At 45.8% G+C, this 22,566-nt stretch overlaps 2 protein-coding genes and 1 long non-coding RNA gene across 13 annotated transcripts in view; 2 read left to right on the top strand and 1 right to left on the bottom strand.

Moving 5' to 3' along the window:
- The window catches only part of THADA (THADA armadillo repeat containing), a 171,601-nt gene extending 156,587 nt beyond the window's left edge, over positions 1-15,014 (top strand). For 5 of the 11 annotated variants that reach the window (XM_069800252.1, XM_069800256.1, XM_069800251.1 and 2 more), the window contains 2 exons: positions 12,208-12,434; positions 13,509-15,014. In XM_069800252.1, coding sequence (XP_069656353.1) covers positions 12,208-12,434; positions 13,509-13,850 — 569 coding nt within the window. In that variant the 3' untranslated portion in view covers positions 13,851-15,014. Of the gene's footprint in view, positions 1-2,929; positions 6,309-6,861; positions 7,515-12,207; positions 12,435-13,508 lie in introns of those variants that run through there. The other 6 variants (XM_069800254.1, XM_069800255.1, XR_011327475.1 and 3 more) reach the window with 5 other exon arrangements.
- Positions 14,011-18,196, bottom strand: LOC138688594 (uncharacterized). The gene is made up of 2 exons (XR_011327476.1): positions 16,212-18,196; positions 14,011-15,374 (listed from the first exon to the last, which is right to left on the bottom strand). It is a non-coding gene; the product is annotated as an uncharacterized lncRNA (long non-coding RNA).
- A 226-nt stretch (positions 18,197-18,422) lies between these two features.
- On the top strand, positions 18,423-22,105 carry ZFP36L2 (ZFP36 ring finger protein like 2). The gene is made up of 2 exons (XM_069800261.1): positions 18,423-18,750; positions 19,397-22,105. Exons 1-2 carry the CDS (start codon positions 18,700-18,702, stop codon positions 20,837-20,839), a joined length of 1,494 nt encoding a protein of 497 aa, XP_069656362.1. The 5' UTR covers positions 18,423-18,699; the 3' UTR covers positions 20,840-22,105.
- The last annotated feature ends 461 nt before the right edge of the window (positions 22,106-22,566 follow it).

Below are 22,566 nucleotides of genomic sequence, written 5' to 3'. Positions count from 1 at the left end.
TAAAAAACGCTGTACTTTATATATATATATTCAGTAGAGACTGAAAGGAGCCTAAAAGCGAAAACTTCCAAAGATTCTTGTGTTCACTAAGCAGCTTAAATTTCTCTGCTCCTGAAATGCTTACCTGTGTTCCCAGCAGGGCTACAGGGGATGCTCTGTGCCACAGGGGATGCTCTGTGCCAGGAACACTGTGCCTCAGAGGGTCTCTGCAGCTGTGGCTGTGGGAAGCTCTGGGCCAGGCTGCGTTTAAGCACCTGAAATGAAAACTCTTGTGCTTTCAGTAATACCTGCAGGTAGTCAGCAAAATGGGGAGGAATGAGCCATCACTTCGGGTTAGAAAAGGGGAAAAAGGTAATACAGGAAAATTCAGCTGACTGCTGAAAGAGTCCAGCTGAACCAGTGAGAATAATGGAAGGGGAGGTGGTGAGGGGAGGAGATTTGCTCTTGCCAATGTGAGAGGAGGGCGTAAAGGAGGAGAAAGATGTTTCGTGAAAGCCATGGCAAGAGGGAGACTGAACTGGGTCCAGAAGAGGAAGAATGTAAGGAAGAAACAGAATGGACAAAGGAGATAAAAGGGGAACACTTTCCTGCATTGTAGGACACAATGTGACTGGAGGTAGTTGTGAGGCTGGGTGTCAAACCCAGGGCTTAACTTGACAAGATAATTAGATGTGTGTTGAGATACTGTGGAGTCTGGTGACTGGGGCTAGGTAGAAGACACTGGAGCAGTGCTATGGGTATACCTCCCATCTCCAGTGATGTTACTGTTTCCTATTACTCTGTTAGTTTCAAGTGGCAGATGCCTGAGTGGTCGGCCTTGTGGCTCCACTGTTTCTCTGACTCATGAGCTTCAATATAATGTCACGTTATTTGGGTGAGGTATAGATTTCTTTTTCAGAACTTGGAAAATTACACGTATACCTTGCCATCTTCCCCATCCACCCTTTCCCCATGCTAAGAATAGTTGTAAGATTGCAAGGTCAAGTACCCAAAAGTTCAGAAATGCAACTTGAATTCAACCTTGTTGTGCTGCGTGTATTAAGAAGCAAGGATAAGCTACACTATCGCTGTTTGGGTGTTTTTTACAGAAGTTCTTTTATAATTTAGTAGGCAGGGCAGGTTTGCTCTGATGATGAATCGGGAACATACAGTACAGGAAACTATCATCTCCAACAGTACTACTACCTCAGCTGCAAAATTGAAAGTGATAGAGTAAGACCGGGATCACAAGAAGGGACATGCCAAAGCTATTTAGTGTTGCTCTTGTGACTTGCGTTCTATCCCTGCCTCTCCCAGAGAGCTGTTTTGTGCAGGTAAGCAAGTCACTCCGACCAGAGTTTGGAAAGGAGGTCACTGGTTTCCTGAGTGCTTAGCTAGGTACCTTGGAGGCATGATTTGCAGGAGTTCAGAGTGCGTACAGCTGAAGCCAGAGGGAAATGCATTTTGACTACTAAAGCATTATGGAGTGCTGACTCCTCAGTGAAACAGGTCATAATATCTCAGATCAGACATCTAAAATCAGTCAAGATTTTCTCATCTTCATGGCTGTCTACTCTGCCTGCAGGCTAGATTGTGCCATTTCTTCTTTCTCTGGACATCTTTACAAATACAAGTGATCTGTGAAGAACTCTGTATCATGATGAATGACAGAGTCACAGGTTACTTAGCCATTCTGTCTTCTTTGCCTGTTTAGAGTATTTTGGAATATTTGGAATAAGAAAGGTTCAAAACTATGTATTAAATGCGGAGAGAATAGAAAGAGAGGTTTCCTCCCAGTGACTGGGAAGTTCCTGGTGTTGCATTGTTCATGTCTGCATTCATATGAGACACAAACGTTTTCACTTTTGTGATATCTTGTGCAAGGAGCACTTATATTCAGGACATCAGTATATTGGGGAGAGCAGTCACAGCACTATCTCAGTTCCTTCCCAGTTAAAGAGAGACAAACCAATTCCTCGAAGGACTTTGAAGGAAATGGAAAAGACAAATTTAAAATCTGTATTAGACAAGTATATTGGTATCTGTGTTAGACTTTGCATTGAAGAGCTCTGCTGATTGAATAATATTTATCAGGCAAAGAGTCTGTGTATATATTCACATTATATGCAAGACTAAGCAGCTCCTACTCCTCCTGCAAATTTACTTGGAAGGAGGCCTCAAAGTAATTCAAACAAACCATAGTATGACTTACTGATCAACCTGAGCATGTTAAGACCTCCAAAATGGTGTTGTGTCTGATGAAGATGCAGATGAAGTTGCAGGTAGCCACCCCACAGATGTCTGGGATAGAGACATACCATCCAAGTCACTTGGACCCTGCTAGAGGATGCCCTGATGACAGTTACAAGTTTCCTAGCAAGTCTTGACCCAGCTGTTATGCGTTTAGATGACAGTTGTATGGAAATGTAAGAGCATCAGGCATTTCAGTAAGAGAGATAAGTAAGCCCAGAGGATTTCTGATGAGCTGTGGACCTGCCAGTGTAAAGGGAAATGCGCGGAGTCACTGAAGCTGCAAAATCCAGAAGTCACCTAAGAGGCAAGAGCTGTGTGAAAGAAAAAGGAGGTGAGTTTCTTGCTTTAAGGTGAAACGTGAACATCATCTTGGGAAGAAACACTGAGTCCTGATACTAGAAATGCCTCAGCCACACTAGGGTGATTAGGCTCAGCAAGCCTTTATGTTGACCAAAATTTTTGGTAGTAGAGGAATGAGGACTATGTATTCTTCATCTCATTTCAGAGTATTTCTGAAAGAAATGGTCTAGAAACCAACTCACTCTGAAGTGAAATCATTGGTGCATCTTCTTCCTGTTGTGAAGAGCAAATGGTTCTCTCATGGACTGAAAATGCTCTTGAAAAATTTTTCTGCGATAGGTATTTTCCATTCAGGATTGATACATGCAGCTGCGCTTAATTTATCTGTTACTTGCAGGAGAACTACCCCTAAGTGATCTGTAATCACTGAATTGTTGAACAGGAGATCCTTGGCAGCACCTGCCTGTCTAGACCACAGCTCGAGAGTCAGGCTGACATTTTTCATTGGAATGTCAGAAAACTGTGTAACAACAGATCGTACTACACTGCATGGAAAGCAGCTTGCAACAGGCATTGGAAGGCATTTGGATCTTGACAGGGAAAGAAAAAAAGGGAGATTATCCTCTTGGTCATTTGTTACTGATGTGCGAATGTTTTGTGGTCCTGGTAGTTTCTAACATTATAGTGTGTTTGCAAACTTAATGATATTTTTATGGCATTGTGTGTCTGTGTATATATGTGTCATCAAAAAGATAAAAATAATGTGAGACATTCTTTACACCCAAGTTTCATTGCTTTGTCTTATTCATATGTTGTCTATCTGTACTATATTGGAAGTTTTTGATGTAAGGGTTTGGCGTTTTTTTCATCAAGTGTTTGTATAGTGAACACCTTCTGTGAGGTTTTGCTCTTTAAGTATATGCTCTCACATCCTGAGAAAATGGGCTTAGAAAATTGACCAGTACAGAAGCTGAGAATATATCATGAACCTTTTTGACATAAATTATTATACAAAAAATTTATGGCACTTTCCATAAGAACAATTTTATAGTCACTTCATTTCAGATGCTACCCTTTTTTAATAAGTAATATGAAACAAAGATAAAAATTAAATATAGATCATCTTAAAGACAGTCTCTCCCCATACTATTTTATTACAAGGTATCAGAACTGATATGAATCTGAGTTACTGAGGTTCCCAAGTCGCTTTTTGCTGTTCTGCTCAAAAATACCTGCATTCAGTAAGTGCATATACACCTGGATCAGGTATTTTGTAGTAAGTTAGCAAGTGTCTTCTCTACTCAGACACACTCAATAGCCACAGCTTGCAAGAATCTGCAACTCTGTATTGTCCCACCCTTTAGAGCAGAACTGCTGGAAGAAGGGATAAGACACACTAATGCAAACTAGCGTTCAGGAGAAAATGTAGAACAAGATCAAAGCATATTGTAACCTAAGTGGTCCTGAGTAGTTCAAATTTTTGTATGTTTTATTAGAAAATTTTCCAGTAGTCTAAAATTACTCTAAATTCTAGTAATTCAAAAGTGAAGAGTTTGCTTAGCAGTTGTCACCAGCTGTGACAAGCATGCATCTAGAGAACAAGGGTTATAGTACCAAAAAAAGTAAGTACAGTGTTGCATCAGTACTTGCGTAGAAATACATAGCATTTTTATGCCTGTATTTGTGTCTTGCAAAAAATTCCACCAACATACACTTAGTAATTGAGATCACTTGGTTTAATTAAGGAAAAAGGAAAGAGAACTACTGCACTGAAACTCATAATTGTCTTAGCAAGATTTATTAGGGTGTATTGTACTTGTTAAAATCAGTAGCTTTTGCAGTGGGAACTTTATATTACTTATTTCTTTTTAAGGAATTACATTATATAAGAATGTGTAATCACTGTGAGTTTTTACTTTGTATTCCCAAATTTATTTCAACACCTTACAAGTTGTTCTCAGCCCACTTATACAACGTTAGATCATCACATGGATGAAGGAACTGTTTGCTTTGTAGAATACAATGCCACTAATTAAAGTTGAAAGTGAATGGACTGAATTAGAATCAGCTCATCTGTCAAAGACTGGCTACTGATTATTTACTGAGCACTTCATTTAGCTCTATTAATTACAGTGGCACCGTTATGTAAAGGTTATGAGTTGTTACACTCTTGAAAATCAAGAAAGAATACATGAAAAAAAATTGTATGTGCTCAGCAGTGGAGTTTGAAAGTGGTAAATGTTAAATGGACTGGTCATGTGAATAATCTATTAAAATGTTTTGTTCTTATCAGCGTTCTAATTGCAAGTGAGTAAATGGGACAGCAGCTTACACATCTTCATAGGCTCCTTATGCAAGCTGTGATGGTTGTGGCTATGACTCCATAGCAATGAAGGAAAGCCTGCCTTGCTGTTACTGCTTTAAAAACAGCTTTTACATACTTGAGTGTTCTGCCCAAATTATGTTGGTTTTCAAATATTGTGGGGAGAAGACTTTTGTGTACAGTCTCCTGTATCAATTACCTACCCTTTCCTTATTCCTTTATCCCTCACATAACAAACCTTCACCACCATTCTCCAGATACTATTCTAAAATCCCAGCTATGTTACAGACAGAAATTGGTCTCCTGTGTTCCTACAGCAGAGCTGTAACATGCATCTCATTCACATTCTGTAATCTTCATCAGTGCTAATCAAAAAGTTCCTTAGTTGGAACATGCCAATAAAGAGAGCCTTCAGTCATATATTTAGTTCTGGTGACACTAATTTGAAGCTGTGAGTATGTATCTTTTTTTTCCCCAATAAATACATAATTTGAGTTAAAAAAAATACTTACATTCTCATTGGCAGTGTTTTAAACAATTGGCTGAATAATATTATTTTTTACCTTTTCAAAAGGAAAAAGCATGCGTTCTGTGTGTTTATGCAGGGGGTATTGTTTTTCTGCTGTTTAAATTAGAACATGGCTTGGGGGGGACGTTCTGCAAAAGTGGTAATGCAAGTGCTAAAGTCCAAATGTTCATTTCCTCTGACAGATCTGTGAGCTGTGTTTGTTTTGTAATAAAACCCTTTGAGTACAGGAGGCAAGGCTTGCATGGGAAAAACTTATGTATGCATATATATATTTAAAAAGAGGGGAAAAAAAATCTAGTTTACCGAGTTGAAAAATACTGTTCTATTCATATTCCAAAAAAGGGCTTGAAAAGATGATGGAATATGGGTGTACTTTTTTGTTCAAGAAGGAACTTTAATTTTCTGCTCAGTCCTGAGCTATAAGTTTCCGTCATAATCAGGCATGTTATTAACTCAGATCTGTTTATAATCAAAGCTGAGAGCAGAGTCACTGCCACTCTATTCAGAAACTGCAACTATTAAGAAATTAGTTTTGATTAGTTTGTTTTGTAATAGCGTTGTGTTTTGACACCGTGTTGCATGATGTCAAGAAGAGCCTCTTTTTAAAGTTATCCTGAAAAAGTACAGCTATGAAACAGACTCAGGCAGGGAAATGGAAAACAGATGAAGTAGTTGTACATCATCTAGGGAATGATATTTCTCGAGAGGATAGAAATGATCTAATCGCCTTTGATTTTATGAAACACTATAAAAAGGAATCTGCTTATATATTACATTTTACATAAATGGTCATTTTAAAAAATGGAAAGTTTGATGTTTGTAACTTAAATTGACACAGTGCAATGAACAAGCACCCTTTCAAGAGCCATCTGCCAGCTATCTGGACACAACAGTTACCATTTCTGCATTTTCTTTTTTGTGTGTTTTACTTCTCAGTTGTCCTCTTTCAGTCTTATTGCCCAGAAGGATGATTGCACTGTAACATTATTTGTGGAGACGGAGTGGGTATGAAAACCCCTTTACTTTCTATCTACTGCCACTGCTTTTCTTCTGTCCTGTTGTTTTTCTGGTCACTAGACACCTGTGTGTTGCCTTGCTGCGGAGTTGCACAATTCCTGTCTAGCTCAAAGTAGAACATACAAGCAGGTTATTTCAAATTTCAAATAGAAATTCATGTTTCTAACCTCACTTTATTTACCAGTCTACGTAACTCTTGAGTTGGGCCAGTGGTTTTTTTTCTTTTTTAAATTTGAAGGCTTTTTAAGTTTGTGAAGCCTGCGTATACATAAACAAAGTCTTTTAATTAAAAAACGTATCTGTTGCAATGCCTCACTCAGTTCCCTTATATTCGATATGTTGAGAATAGGGGCACACTTGATTATTACGTAACACCAACAAGAAGAAAACCTTCAATGCAACAAAAAGTGATTAGTGACTCAATAGGTGAAATTTTCTATTTACAAATCTAATATTACAGGTATTAGTGACTGTGATACTGGATCTGCCATCATTTGGATGGGAACCTGATCTGTTGCTTGATATTCATCATCTTGTTAAGGTGATGTATAAGAAGACCTGAGATAAATCTCCGGTTTTGTCAAGCAATCATTCAGTGAGCTTTGTTGATTTAAATGTCCATGCTTGTCTCTGAAGCAAGAATACTACCTTATTTTACCACGGTGTTATGAGGTACTGTATTGATAGTGATGCAGTCATGTTTATACCTAGGTAGGCAGCACTTTGTGCAAAAAAGTAAAAAATATTTTACCAATTTAGAGTATACCTGGTCTATCTAAAATATTTCCTGTAATTTCAGTTGGAGAAATTACCCTATATGTTTTCTTTGAAAATACCCTTGCTGTTAGTACACTGTGAGGCTTTCTCTCAGGACTGTTACACTAAGCTTCCTTGCGGTTTTACTTCTCTTTATGTTTGTTCTGAACACAGTATACATTTACAAAAATTGCATTATTCTTTGATCTAAAATTAACTTTAGTTAACAATATCCAGTGTAAAACCAATTACAAAATGCTTTTGTTAGGCAAGGAATATGTTCTGCTTTTCTGTTTTGCCTGTATTTTATCACAGTTGTCCTTACAATCTGTGTATATGCTCTTAACACATCCTTCCAGTTCCCCATAATGTCACCAAGGCTTTAACAGAGAACAATTGTATAGTTGGAGGACACGAAATAGGCTACTAAAAGAAATATTTACATCTGGCATGATCAAAGCTTTTGGAGTATATGAATGTGTATGTGGGAGGTCTAATTTTTATGTGGGTGGATTCACAAAGACTAAAACATTGCAGTACTTAACCCCTCTCCCTTTATGAAAATTCAATTCCTCAAAATGAAAAAAGCATGTAGTACCTGATTCTTATCTTTTGTTTTTCATTTCAAGGAGTAGTAGTAATTCTTCTGCTTGTAACTGCTTGTTTAAGGCATAGAGAATTTTTTATATTTCAGCCCCTGTAGTGGCTTATTTAGCAAGATGCTTATCTTGCTTGTGATGTTTTTGCATGTTAGAACATATACATGTTTTAGAATCTTAAAAACTGATCATTTTAACACAGTTTTGATAGTCTGTAGAACTGTTGTGGTAGGATCACTACTGTATTTTCAGTGTTTGGTAATAGCTGTGCCTTCAGGTTCCATTTCCGCTGGTTTAGTTCCTGTGGCAGTAATCAGCTGTGAGCAGCTTCTAGAAATCTGTCGTTTCAAAGTTTTTATTCAGTTACTTTAAATAGTTAGTTACATTATGAAAGGCTATAAATACTCAGGCCTTTGAATCATCTCTGTTACTGTTTTGTTTACATGACTCTGGTGGGGAAGTTTCGGATTATAGCTGACCTGAGCTAACAGCTTGCTGAACGGGGAGGTCTCGCTCTCCCTTGGGCCCCTTTCCTTGTCCCCACTGCCCTGTGATCTTCCCTTCTGCAGCTCCCAGGTGTACCAATTCTGACTGCAGGATAACCAGTCCAGCCTGCCAGCCGAGCAGAACAACCCACACACCACGTTGCCTGCCAAATTTGTATTCTGCTATTCTGAGCATTAATTTACCAGGTGATCAGCAGAGTACCTGAGCTGGCTGGAGGTCAGCATCAGGAGCCCATGGCCCAAGGGGGCTGGAGGGAGAGGAGAGCCACCTGCCCTTTTTGCCCCTGGTGAACTTCCAGCTTGCTCAGACCACTTTGTGAAGTCATAGCGTGAGTCATGAACACAGCATTATGTGTAATATGTGGCTTCTTGAAAATCAGCCCTGGTTTGCAGGCAAAAGATGATGTAAGGAGAAGTTCTTGTAAACAGTTAATATGTCTGAAGACACATATGTATATTTTTAGAAGGCATACACCTTTTGTGGGTATCTTAAAAGACTCTCTACGTGCTTGCAGCATCCATTGCTGTTACTTTTGGAGCTGAGGGTCATCAAAGCAATAGAACATTTTCCCCTCTGAAAGCATTTTTTATCTATTAAATCATGGGTATGTACATAACTTTGCTTGCTGTTATTTATCTGTACTGCTTCAGCACTCCAAGCTGAGGGAGCTGATACACCTTTTTTGGATACTTGCTCCATCTCTTTGTTGTCCTCATGGCAATGGTAGTCCACAAATCTGATCTTGACCTATTCTAGCATGAAATTTGTGGGAACTGGTATCCAAGTCAGTTAAAAGCAGTGTGCTCTGTAAGTAATGGCAGCTGAGGAAGCAATTCAGAAACCACGGAGCCATTCCTGATGCCCTGCAGTAGAGGCATGGGGTGGGATGGGCAGGGCAGGGCAGGTGGAAGTGAAAATTCTTCATCTGCCAGAGTTTGATCTGTTGTTGAATCTGTGTCAACACCTCAAGTACCAGGAGGCTGCTGTGCTAGCTTCTCTAGCACAAAGCCCAAGGTAGGCACGCTCTTACCCCAGTTTTTGAAGCCTAAGTTTCAGCATTATCAAAGTGATGTTGCTTTTTCTTTGGTCTCAGCGTCAGAACTGATGCATGAGTTTGGCTGATCAGTTAAATGGTGTCGCATTTCACAGAAGGGTCGTCGGCATCTTTTGGGTCAGTACTGTGTTCAGGGTCTTCATGTTTTTCCTGTGTGTTAGACCCCCTTTATATATTTTTCTTGAATTTTTTTTCTCTTCTCTTCTTTGGAAAAGAAAAAAAAAAAACAAACAACTTACCGTTTCCTTTGTTGCAACACAAGGATTCCCTACAAGATTGCTGTGCTATGTGACCACCAAACTGCCTCTTCTGCTGTGTCACGCTGTTGAAAAACTGCTAGCAAGCAAGTTCAGTCTAAGCAGTACCTCAGCAGTACTTGTTTTGCTATCTCTTGGTAGTTTTCAGCATGTTCACCTAACAACAGAATTAGAGGCCCCAATATATATGTTTTGGTGCATTTCCCCATAGTCTAGTGTTCTCACTCACAAAGAAAGCATCACCATATTGATACTTAAGGAGTCTAAATCTTAAAAGGGAAAAAAGGCCCCAGAAAATGGCAGGTATTTTAAATATCTGTGGTTGTATTTATAATCAGTCCTCCAAAGCAACAGCTGACTTCAGGAAGACAGCAGTGGGAAATAATGTTTGGTTTTTTTAGCTCCCAGTGTCACTTAATTTGCTAAATATTCAAATACAAATAACGTGACACAAGCAAGAGATGTTACATAAATATTGACAATCATAGGCATTCAGTAATCATCCGTAAAACTCCGAAGGATGATCAGAATTCAAAAGAGCTGGGTTTAAAATGTTGTGTTTTGTGTTTGTAACTGGAATGTTTGTTTCAGGCTCAGAACCCCGTGCTCCATTTTCATTTCTATTCTTTGAGCTCTGAGGATTGCGAGTATTTCTGAGGTCCCCGTGGCACTTGAATGAAACTGTGTTTTCTACCTGAGCCTAAGCAAATCAAAACAGAGAGGACAACCATTATACCCATTCTTCAGAGTATCAGACTGGTACCAAGTCAGGCACAGCAAAAGAGAAAGGAAGTTTAAAAAAAAAAAAAAAAAAAAGTCCTAGAAAGAAATGTCAGCAAAAACAATACCTAAAAAACCCAATACCTAAAATAAATGGTGTGGGAATGTTGCACTGCACCCCTGCAAGCTCTCCCTCATGGACAAAGCTGAGGAGTGTCCTGATACAGTGATAAGTCCTGACATGAAGAAAACAGATTTGAGCATTTGATTTTACTGTCTAGCAGAGACAAACTGCATATGTAACATTATTAGTGTCACCAAGAGATTGACTGCCTGTCTTCCTGTTGCTTGTTCAAGGAGATTTCCATTTACCCTCATCTAACTCCAAGATAAAGAAGGGACCATCTGTTCTTTCTCCTTCACTCCCTTCCTTATTACGGTCCTTTGTTCTCATGGTCTCAAATACTAATTCATCCTCCCCAATATCCTCGGTACATTGCCTGGTCTGTCAAATACCATGTGCCCATCTTCCCATCAGTCTGTTTTGCCCTTAGTTGTTTCCTGCACTTCCTTACTTGTTGGCACGTGTATTTGCCTAGTCCTGGTGTTTTACTGTACATTTCTAGAAAACCTGCAGCTGGCATGAGGCCTCAGGAGGTGGTGCAGATGAGAGGTCCATGTTGCAGCTCTGAACGTGGCTTGTGAAGGACAGGTCTCAGCTGCACTGCTATGCCTCTTTCATGTCAATAATCATTTTCCTTTGTGAGAAACACTTAAATACACTCAGACACAAAAAGTAAGGTCTGCCTTCCATGTCTGTATGGATTTTTACCAAATAATTCTGGCTCTGCTGTGTTGTCTGCTTGCAAAAGACAGCTTTCAAGAATGACATATCCTTACGATATCACTACTTAGAAGACAGACCATTCAGTGAACAGTTGTTCATTTGCTGGTGACTACGGACAAGGATGAATTTTGCCAAAATCCACTTTACAGTAACAGGGATTTTACAGGAGCTTGTTCATTAGCTCTCCTCCTCCAGTCCTCTTCGTGCATTCCCATTAAAGAAAGAAAAATTGCATTAATGTTGCTACTAGCGGTGAAACTCGTACCTGTGAACGCAGTTGTTGGAGTTCTCATGCAAATGGGACTTGTGGCATTTTTATGTACTCCGTTATTGAGGGCAGCCCTAGGAACCACACAGTTAAAACAGCATCTGCCCAAATGACAGCAGTGGGGAAGTTTAGAGAAGAAATATGGTGTGGATGATGGCTTTGTGTACGGTTCTGGCATGATAGCAAAACCTCTATAAATATAGCTTTGTGATGGTATTGTAAACAGTGTCTGCCTTTCCCTTCTTTAACAACTTCTCTAAGCCTGTCTTGCATGCTTGACCTCTTACGTGTCTGTGTGTATATATATATATATATATGTATATCTTTATATATAATAAGAGATTGCACACCAAATAATGATTCATTTTACATCCCAGCCCTTTAAAAACATATAATGTGCTGTAGGTTTTGAGTTCAGTGAAAACATCAAATCAGATCTAAGGCATAGCTGCAGTTTTGCAAAAATAGTCACCATGTAATAGTGTCAGGACTGTCTCTGGAGTTGTTTCTAACAGACATCTTTGTATATTTAAACCCAAATTAATGAATGTCACTACATGGGCAGGAAAAAAGTATTCCGCACCAGCATTTTCAGTTGCTTCATGTATTATTCTGGAATTGAGAAGAGACCCCAAGTGGCACAGAAGTAAACATTCATCTAACTTATTTGCAGTATAATTCATCACTCTAAATGTGTTTGTGCAAATTCAGCATCTGTTTTCAAGAAATCATTTTTGTGCTGATTTGAAAATGTTTGTGGTCTTGCTATATGTTGTTACGCATGTTTTCTCTCAACAGAGTTTGCACTTAGGGTAGTGAATGCTCCGATGGCCTTGGATTTAGCGTTTGGCATACTGTGTGAGCTGCTTCAGCAGTGGGGGGAGATCCGTGCCGGTGTACCGATCCTGCTGGAGTGGCTGCTGGGAGACAGCGATCTGAAAAGAGACTCTGAGACTTCAGCCCTGGTAATTTTAACAACCAGTTGCCATCTCATGTTGGGATCGCTACATTTCTGCAGTCTTATGGTAGGAATTGAATGAAATATCTCATCTGATGAAGCCTGATGATCACTACTCCAGTATTAATTGATCTACAATTTAAAAAAAAAAAATCATATGGACAGTATTTAGAATAAAAATAGAGTTTGATGTCTGTTTCCTGGCAATATCAGCATAAAATTAAGAGACCAACAAGCAAACACTGAAATAAATCAAGAGTTACTTAACAAGCCATTGTCAACTGAAACATTTTGAGGCTGTAACTAATTGTGTTCAGTATCATTGCAGATGATGGCTTGCCTTGAATTTAAACTGCTGCTGTTGGTGCCAAGCACATCTGGCATTCAAGAACAGTGCTCTCCCAACTGCTGGCTTTTCCAGAGATGTCATTTAAATATTTGGTAACTTTGTGCCATCTTCTATATGGCTGGTTCTGCATAGCACACAAAACAGCCTCACTCACATCAGTCACTGTCTCCGGAACGATTATTTACGTAAAGAAAAACGTTGTCGTGCTGGTTCTGTAAAACCTAGTGCTGTATAATACACTGTGCTCTCTTTGTCTTGAAAAGCCTGTGAAAATCAAAATAATGCTGGAAGGTAAACTGGAAGGAGCAGGAGTAGCTACATCTTTGAGGAGTTTGTTGACAATTAATATGACCTATGAAATATTTTATATATCTTTTCTTAAGTCTGTGGTTTAGGTATGACTTTCTGATGTTTCAATGACTGATAAAATTTTCCTATTTCATTTAATCCACTCAAAAAGCTCCATGATATAGCAAATTACCATACTGGTTACAGAGAGGTCTCTGTGAAATATAAGACACTTTCACAGGGGAAGACAAGCACATGTTAAGGATTAGGACTACTATTTACTTCCATTGTTTCCCAAGAGTTATACCATAACTGCCTGATTTTTGAAGGTAAAATTTTTTTCTTTGGCAAAGTAGGAATCTTTTTTTACTGCGTTTTCTCAAACCTTTAAAAAATTATGCATATGAATTTTTACCTTGTTTATCTTTTATAATTTTCTCATTATTATCAAGACCACAAGTCATTTTCTAATCACTGTTGTTTGGTGGGTTTTTTTTTGTTAAGGAAGAAGATGATTACCTGTTTGATAAAGGGGAAGTGAATTTTTGGGCAGAGAAGTTGACTCTTGTCAGACAACTTAGTAAGCACCTTTTACAGCTTATATCAATGACTCATCTAACTTTACCAGATCATGGAGAACTTAATCAACTATCAAGAACAGCACTGGACCAAGCCCAGCTTGTTGGACACCTTCTTAGAGTGCTACCTCCGACTCCAGAATTTTCCAAAACTGCAGAATTCACAAGATTGGCTATTCAAAATGAGAGAATATCGGTATGCCTTAAAATACTGAATCTGCTTAAGTCTGATGATACTTGCAAAAATGAAAATCCGGAAAATTACTAAAAGTTCATCCTCAGAGAGCTGTGCACATGTTATTGGATGGGCGGGGGGACTGAATTCTAACAATGTTCAAAGAATAAAGGATTGCTGTAATGACTCTGGTAAACCTGCAACAAACTTTATTATTCAGGCTAAACCCACATTTTTTATACAAGTCTGCTGATTATTTTTTTTTTGTTAGATGTGCTGTGGGAGACTGTTCCTTTTAAATGCATTTGCTAATTTCATTCAGCTGAGCATGGTTTATTATAGCTACTGTAGGAAGTAAAGCAGCTAAATCTAATATTTTCCATTCGTCCAGGTGCAGGCCACCTGTAGTTGTGTTACGTTTTATCCCACATTTTTACCTCCTGTATTTTAATACCAAGAAAAAGTTGATTTTTTTTTTGTCTCCTTTCAAGATATAGAATGGTAATTATTAAATTAATTTTTTTTTTTTATTTTAAGTGTTTCTAAAAGAAAAGAAACAAACCTTGGCTTCTTTGTCCATGACAATTTTTAGACTGCATTTTAAATATTACTGCATTTTCTTCTGGAGGAAGGCAAGGATTCTCATTTTGGTTGTAACCTTGTTTTGCACATGGAAACAGCATTAGTTAGAATTCTGCATGCCTCTTTGTTCGTGTAAATCAAATTACTACTTTTATAAAATTCCTCTAAAATGAAGACCGCTGTGTTCAAAACAAAGCAGCTGTTCCATTGCGAACAATACAGTTTCATCTTTACTTCAGAACACCTTGCTCTGCAAGCAGTTGCAGAAAGTAAGGTCCTACTCAGTAGAGTGAGGCCCCCGGGAGTGTACCAGAAGCGATCTTGTCCTGCAGCACTCACTTTCCGGAGATGTTGTCACCGGCGCTCAGGTGAGGCAGCTGCAGGGACCGTACCGAGTGCTCAATGGCGTCACTGCCTGCGACACAAAAATGTTTGTTGTGCTTTGCAGATGTATTTTTCTGGGAACTGAAATTGGGTTTCAATATGAAAATGAGACATCGAAAATAAGTATTTATTTTAAAAGGATATGTTATGTTCCTCTAGCCAAGGGCTGTGACCTTACATTTGGCTGTAGCGTAGCTGGGCACACCCAAAACAAAGCTGTACGTCGGTATACGTCGTTATTTCCATCTCCTTGGAAGAGTAACACGTCCAATAAACGACTGTTTGCTTTCAGTCTCTTCGCGTAATTGTATATTAGCACAGTTTAGTCGTAAATCTCGATGATGATGATGATGATACAGGTAATAAGCAGTTCTCCCACGGCCAGTGCGGCAACAGGGAGCGCTGCGACTTGCGCCCAGCAGGTGGCGCTGCAGTACCGCCCTACACAGCCACGCGCCCAGCCCGGGCTCAGGCCCCGCAAGTGCCGGGGTCTGGCTTGGCCTTGCCAGGGCAAGGCGTGGGCCTGCACCACTTGCCCTAGCTGGGAGCTGCAGTGCCTGATAGCCGATTGCTTCCCGCTTCTTGAGTTTAAGTAGAATTTGCTGTAAATCAAGATGAGCTTCCGAATGAGGTTTAGTGGACATCTGAAAACTGCAGAAGTCGCTACTAAAGAAACGGTAATTTAGGAACAAAAGTTTAAGCACGTTCTGTAAGTTTTCAGGTTACTTATGTAAGTAATTTACAATGAAACTTGAGGCTTCCATGGGCAAAAGGGAAATGTTGGAATCCGAGATGAAAAGACGTTTCACAGAATGCACTCTATCCAACTTAAGAAGCCACACTCCAAGTTAGGCTAAAAATTAGTTTGCATCTGTTTTGAGCTCCTGGGGGAAGAACAGCCCACATTATGTCTGGAAGCCACTCTTAAAAATAGTCAAGACCTGCACAATTAATTAACAGCTACTGGTTTTGCCACACCTTTTCCAACATTTTTGAACTAGTGTAGCAACAGCTTTTATAGTAGAAAACAGAGCTTTGTATAGGATCAAAAGTACGGTATGGTTGTCTGACCTTGCTCACGTCAGTGGTTAGCATAAGACTATCTAGTAACATTGGCTTTTTGTTTTATTGGGTAGAATTTTACATGTACATGCATATATATTCGGTATCAACAAATGGATAAACGCAGACAGGTAACAGCACAGCAGTAGATCCACAGTGACCATAAAACTTTATGAAGCCTTGAGGACTTGGTTAATCGGTAAGCCAAATAGCTTGAAAGCTCGGTCTTCCTTATCATGGTTTTAAAATGCAACTGAAACCTGTGTCATCCCACCTCAGTTTATAGAGAGCAAATAAAAAAAAATTGTATCGGCACACATACGTTTCACCACACACTGCTGGTGACTTGAGTTACTGTATAACTACTCAATCAAGAACCTTTAAACCCTAAGCAGCAATTGCAGAAGACGGTTACCAAAATCTTACACCGGAGTACTTATCTGCCAGGTGTTTGATCAAAGTCAATTTATCAAAGTATTCCTCCAACTGGCGATGACACATTGCTCCTTGCATGATCATCACCGTAAACCGTGTGCGCGGTTCACTAGCGGGCAGGATCCGCTCTGAAGGTGATGCTTTCATCACAGAGGCGGTGGGGAGAAGGAAGAGTTTGGTCTGGGCGAGTCCGAGGGGGCCGGGGAGGAGGTGACGGGAGAAGGCGCCCGTCCCGCCGGGCAGCCGCCTTCCGCCCGCTTTCAGGTGGCTCCCGTTCGAGGCGCAGTCCCTCCTCGCTCGGTCGGGAGCTGTAACCCTTCCGCGGGGCTGGAGCAGGGAAAGGTAGGAGGCGTTTCAATTCTGTTTGGGAAACTCCTGGGGAAGCAGAACGGGCTCCCGGCGGGCGCGGGCACTAGGGGGTGGCAGATCCCCGCGCAGCCGCCTCCCGCCCCGCCGTGCGGCCTCGCAGCCGGGGCGGGCTGGAACCGGGGCGCTGCGCCGCCGCTTCCAGAAGCGCCCGCCGAGCGGAGGACTGGCCTAAGGGCAGTGCCGGCGGAGGGCACGAAGCGAGGGTCGGGCCCTTTATCCCCTCCTCTTTCCCGGGCGTTGCTTCGACCTCTGTCGCTAAACCCAGGCCTAACGCCGCAGGCCAGGCGTCTTCCTCCCTGGGCGAGGGCTTAGCGGCGGTGCCCGGCGGCGTGCAGCAGCCGGGGCCGGGCTGGCGGGGGTGCGCCCGGCGGGTCCCGCCTCCTGCCCCCCCGCAGCCTCGCGGGGGGAGAAGGAGGAGGAGGAGGAGGAGGGGAGGAACCAAATGGGAGCGAGAGCCCCATGGCGGCAGGGGGGCCGCGAGTGTGAAAACCCAACGCGAAGTACTCCATTACCCCCCCGCCCAAGTTGCTTTCCTTTGCAAATGTGTTTTCAAAGTGCAGGGTTCCTGCTGACGTGGTCAGATTTGCACCCTTGGGTTTCCAGGGCCTGACATCCCGCCTCGGAAGCGAAAGAGGATCAAACGCCTCTGCTGGCTTCAGCAGCAATAAAACTTTACACGTCCGTCCATTTTCCCCTTCCCATTTGTCCCGGGGCTGAGCAAACGCGGGAGGGGACGGGGGGTGCGGAGCCGCTGCCTCCGCCGCCTTTCCCACGTCGTGTTTGCGCAGCCTTATCGGAGCGGGGGGTGGGGCGGGGGTGTTTTGCACGGCGGCTCCGGGCCCGCCTTGAACGGCAGCCTGCTCCCGGCCCGGGGAAGGAGCCCCGCCGGCAGGGACCTGCCGCTGCTGTCGCCCTCGTCCCGGCGGCGGCGGGGGGGGGGGGGGGGGGAGGAGGAGCCCGGCGGGACGGCTCCCGGGGCGGCGGGCGGGGGCCTCGGCGAGAGGCTGACGCAGCCCGGCGGCTCTCAAGACCTTAGCGGCTGCCGGGGCGCGGCGGGGGCGAGCTGCGTAGGGGGTGAGCGACGGAGGGGTGCGGGGCGGGAGGGGGTCGCGTTATCAGCCCGGCCGGTGCAGTGTTAACGCCGCCTCGCCTCCGCGCCCGCCCGCCAACGTCCCCCGAAATCCAAGCAGAAAAAAAAAGAAAAAAACCCCAACCCCCCGCCCCCCAAACCCCGAACTCCTCAAAAGAGGAGAGAAGCGGCGGGGCGCGCCGCGCGTCCCCAGCCGCCGTCCCGCCGGTCGCACCGGGGCAGCGCGGGCCCGACCTTTGTGTCAAACCAATTACGTGGCAAAAGTTTATTTTCGGTGGGGCGGGAGGAAGAGGTGACCCCGGCGCTGCCGCGCCTCTCCCACGGCACTGCGCACCCGCCTCCGCTCGGTGGCAGCCGCCACCCGCCCGCGGAGGCCGCCCGGCGGCTGCGCGGGCAGTTCCCGGGCCGCTCAGGGGGGCTGGGGCCGCCGCAGCCGCGGGGGCGCCGGGCGCTCGGAGGGGGGTGCGAAGAAGGGCGCTTCGCAGGGGCCGAGCCCGCAAGGCGCCGTCCTGATCCGCCTCGGCGGGTTCCGCGCCGGGAGCGGCCCCCGCCCCGCTCCCCTCCCCTGCGTCCCGTCCGCGGGCGCACCCGGCTCGGGGGTACCGGAGGTTGACGGCGGGCGGCACGGCGGGGCTACCGCCCCCCAACTCCCAGCCCGTCCCGCCGCTGCCGGCCCCTCTGCAAAACTTGGGACCGGTCGAGGCGGGCCGGGGCGGGCCCGTCGGGCGGAGCGGGGCGGGCGGAGCGGGGCGCCGCCCCCGCGGGCCGCGGCGGCCGCGTTTATATGGGGGCGGCGCGGGGCGCCGCGGAGTTCCCGCAGTTCGCCCGCTGCTGTGCAGCCGCCGTCGCCGCCTCGGCCCGGCACCCGCCGTCCCGCCCGCCCCGCCGGGAAGGAGACGGGACCATTTCGGATCTCAAGCAGACGGCCCCCTCCTATCTAGTCGTGGCTTTTCCAAACCCTCCGAGGAGAGCGGGATCTTTCGGTCCTTCCTGTATTTCCGACCATTACAGGATCTAGAAATGTCGACGACGCTTTTATCTGCCTTCTACGACATTGACTTCTTGTGCAAGGTAGGGAGGAGCGCGCTTCCCCAGGCGCGGCCCGGGCTGCCGGCGCCGGGCCGGTGCCGCCGTTTGCGGGACGGCGCTCCGGGCTGCTCGGGCCGGGGGACGGATCCCGGCGGGGCGGGCGGCCCGCGCCCGCCCGGGACGGGGCGTTGCGGCGGGCTCTGCGGGCGGGTCGCCGCCTGACAGCTGGCCGGGTTAAAGCAGCGCGGGTCCTGCCGCGAGGCGGCTGATGCAAGGCTGCGAGCCTCGGAGAGGCGCGCTGCCCCCCTCGCCACGGGGCCTCTCGGGGTGGGTTTGTTCCGAAGTTGCGGAGGCGCCGAGCTGCCCTGCAGGCGCTCGCCCGCCAGCGTCGCGCTGCCGAGAGGAACTTCGCGAAGTTGCGCACGCGGCCCAGCCCGCGAGGGGGCTTCGCTCGCCCCGGCGCCTGCAGCCCACCCGCTTTCGGGGCCGGCCGGGCGGCGCGACTCTCCCGCCCCGACCCCCGCGGTGCGCCGGCGGGGCCGCGGAGGGGGGGCGCTGGCCGCCCGCGGGAGCCGCGGCGGCGGGCTGGCGGTCACCCTGCAACACCCTCTCTCTCTCTCCCGCTCCTTGTCTCCCCCGCCCCCTCCCTGCCTCCCCTCCCTTCCCTTCCCTCCCCCCGCCCCGGCAGACGGAGAAGTCCCTGACCAACCTCAGCAGCATGCTGGACAAGAAGGCCGTGGGGACCCCGGTGACGCCCCCCAGCTCCAGCTTCGCGCCGGGCTTCCTGCGGCGGCACTCGACCAGCAACCTGCCGGCGCTGGCCGGCGGCTCCAAGTTCCCCAGCCCCACTGGCTCCAGCTCTTCCTCCACCTCCTCCTCCTCCTCCTCTTCCTCCTCCTCCTCCTCCTCCTCGTTCGGCAGCCTGAAGGAGACGGGCTCCGGCGGCGGCGGCGGCAGCAGCAGCCCCACGGCCCTGCTCAACAAGGAGAACAAGTTCCGGGACCGCTCCTTCAGCGAGAACGGCGAGCGCAGCCAGCACCTCATGCAGCAGCTCCAGCAGCAGCAGCAGCAGCAGGCGGCGGCGGCCGGCAAGGGGGGCGGCTCCGGCGGCGGCGGCGGCGGGGCCCCCATCAACTCGACGCGCTACAAGACGGAGCTGTGCCGCCCCTTCGAGGAGAGCGGCGCCTGCAAGTACGGCGAGAAGTGCCAGTTCGCCCACGGCTTCCACGAGCTGCGGAGCCTCACCCGCCACCCCAAGTACAAGACCGAGCTCTGCCGCACCTTCCACACCATCGGCTTCTGCCCCTACGGCCCGCGCTGCCACTTCATCCACAACGCCGACGAGCGCCGCCCGGCGCCCGGCGGGGGCACGGCCGCCGCCCCCCCCGCCGCCGCCGCCGCCGCGGGGCCGCACCACCACCCGCACCACCCGCCCCCGCACCCCGCCGGCAGCACCGGCGATCTCCGCGCCTTCGCCCCCCGCGACCACCCGCTGGGCGGCGGCGGCTTCGGGCACCCGCGCGGCGGCGAGCGGCCCAAGCTGCACCACAGCCTGAGCTTCTCCGGCTTCTCCGCCCACCACCACCACCACCACCACCCGCACCCCCACGGCGCCGCCCCGCCGCCGCCGCCGCCGCCCGGCGGCCGCCTGGACGCCGCCCTGCTGGAGAGCCCGGGCGGGTCGCGCACGCCGCCGCCGCCCGCCTCCGCCTCCTACTGCGAGGAGCTGCTCTCGCCGCCCTGCGCCAACAACGCCTTCGCCTTCTCGGGGCAGGAGCTGGGCAGCCTCATCGCCCCGCTCGCCCTCCACACCCAGAACTTCGCCGCCGCCGCCGCCGCGGCCGCCGCCGCCGCCGCCTACTACCGCTGCCAGCAGCAGCCGCCGCCGCCGCCCGGCGGGGGGTGCCCGCCGCCCCCCGCCTCGCCGCCCTTCAGCTTCCAGCCCCTCCGCCGCCTCTCCGAGTCGCCCGTCTTCGACGCGCCGCCCAGCCCCCCGGACTCCCTCTCCGACCGGGAGAGCTACCTGAGCGGCTCCCTCAGCTCCGGCTCCCTCAGCGGCTCCGAGTCGCCCAGCCTGGACTCGGGCCGCCGCCTGCCCATCTTCAGCCGCCTCTCCATCTCCGACGACTAGGGGGGCCGGGGGGGCGGGCTGCCGCCGCCCGGCCCTGCGGCTGCCGAGCAAGTAAGTTACCGAGCGAAGAAAGTGAATCCTTTTCTCCTCCTTCTTCTTTTTTTTTTTTATACATACATCTATCTATATGTACACCGAGAGCTGAACAAAGCAAAAAAACCATTTTGTAAAAGGGCAAATGACACGAACTGAACAAACCTATTTTTATAGAGAGACCTTGGAAGAAGGGGATTTTTGTTTTGGGGTTTTTTTGTTGTTGTTGTTCTTTGGAGACAAGTTATGATATGCACCAGCAGCAGCCATTCCATCTGTGTTCCAAAAAAAAAAAAAAAAAAAGAGCGAGCATTAGAAAAGACACCACCAGAAAGCAACAAACAATCCGGGGAGTGCGAGTCCTGCCTGTCCAGCTCCTCCAAACCTTCAGACACACAGAAAAAAAGTTACAAACTAGTTTTGTCTTTCAATCCAGTTCAAATAAAAACACAGAACGTACTAAACCTATAAGCTTTTTTTTATTAAAAAAAAAAAAAAGAAAAATCCAACATCCTGCCGAGAATATGCCTTGATAACAACCTTCTTTTTTATATATCTATATATTATTATTATAACAAATGCTAAAACCTTCATTCCAAAGTTTAATATTGGTTCCATTGCCACCACTTAGTGGATGTTTGGCTTAGAACAATTTTTTTTGTTGTTGCTTTATTTGGAAGCACTCAACGGAGTTTAGTTTGTAATTGTTGGAGAATAACTGCTGATTTTTTTTAATTTTTTTTTAGCTGTTTGAGTTGATTGCATGAATGAGTCACTGCACACAACTCAATATGAAACTATTTAACTTATTTATTATCTTGTGAAAAGTATACATTGGTAATTTGTTCATACTGTATTTATCGGGTATGATGAAAAGCAATAGATATATATTCTTTTATTATGTTTAAATTATGATTGCCATTATTAATCGGCGAAATGTGGAGTGTGTTCTTTTCACAGTAATATATGCCTTTTTGTAACTTCACTTGGTTATTTTATTGTAAATGAGTAAAATTCTTAATTTAAGAGATTGTATGTAATATTTATTTCATTAATTTCTTTCCTTGTTTACGTAAATCTGAAAGATTGCATGGTTTCTTTATAGAAATCGGTCTCGATGCTGTGGAAGTAGTTTGAGGAATTTCTATGGATTTTTTTAGAATGTAAATGGTTGTAGCCCGTCCGAGTTGAAAAACAAATGAGAAAAAAACAAAAACCAACAAAAAAAACAAAGACTGACTTAGCAATCAGACTTCAAAGTGGCAAATCTAATTCAGACTCACTTAAAGTAACCAAAAAGTATTTTTTGTTGCCTAACTCCACCAATCACACTGTGATATAGTCTCAAAGTATGTAGCAATAATTGGGGGTCCCAGTATTATGTCTCACAGTGCCTTTTTGAGGGTCCATGCTTGCCTTAAATATCTCTCAACCAAATAAGTATTTTTCTTAATGCTTGAGATAATTTGAATGTAGGGATGGGTTTTAACTACAGCAAAATTTCGCCACTCTTTATTTTACAAGAATGGAGGCCATTTTTGGATCTGAAACTTTATACAGTACATGAACATATCTTGTTTAATTGAATTCCAAAAGTTGTAATTTTTTTTTTCCATATGTAGAAAGTCGGGAGTTTTCCAGAACTTTCCTGGACGGTGGATGAATGAGCAGTAGCTTAGTTTTGTTTGTACATA

Source organism: Haliaeetus albicilla, chromosome 13, assembly GCF_947461875.1.
Source record: "Haliaeetus albicilla chromosome 13, bHalAlb1.1, whole genome shotgun sequence".
Taxonomy (NCBI): Eukaryota; Metazoa; Chordata; class Aves; order Accipitriformes; family Accipitridae; genus Haliaeetus; species Haliaeetus albicilla.
This window is presented reverse-complemented; position numbering and strand designations above follow the sequence as displayed.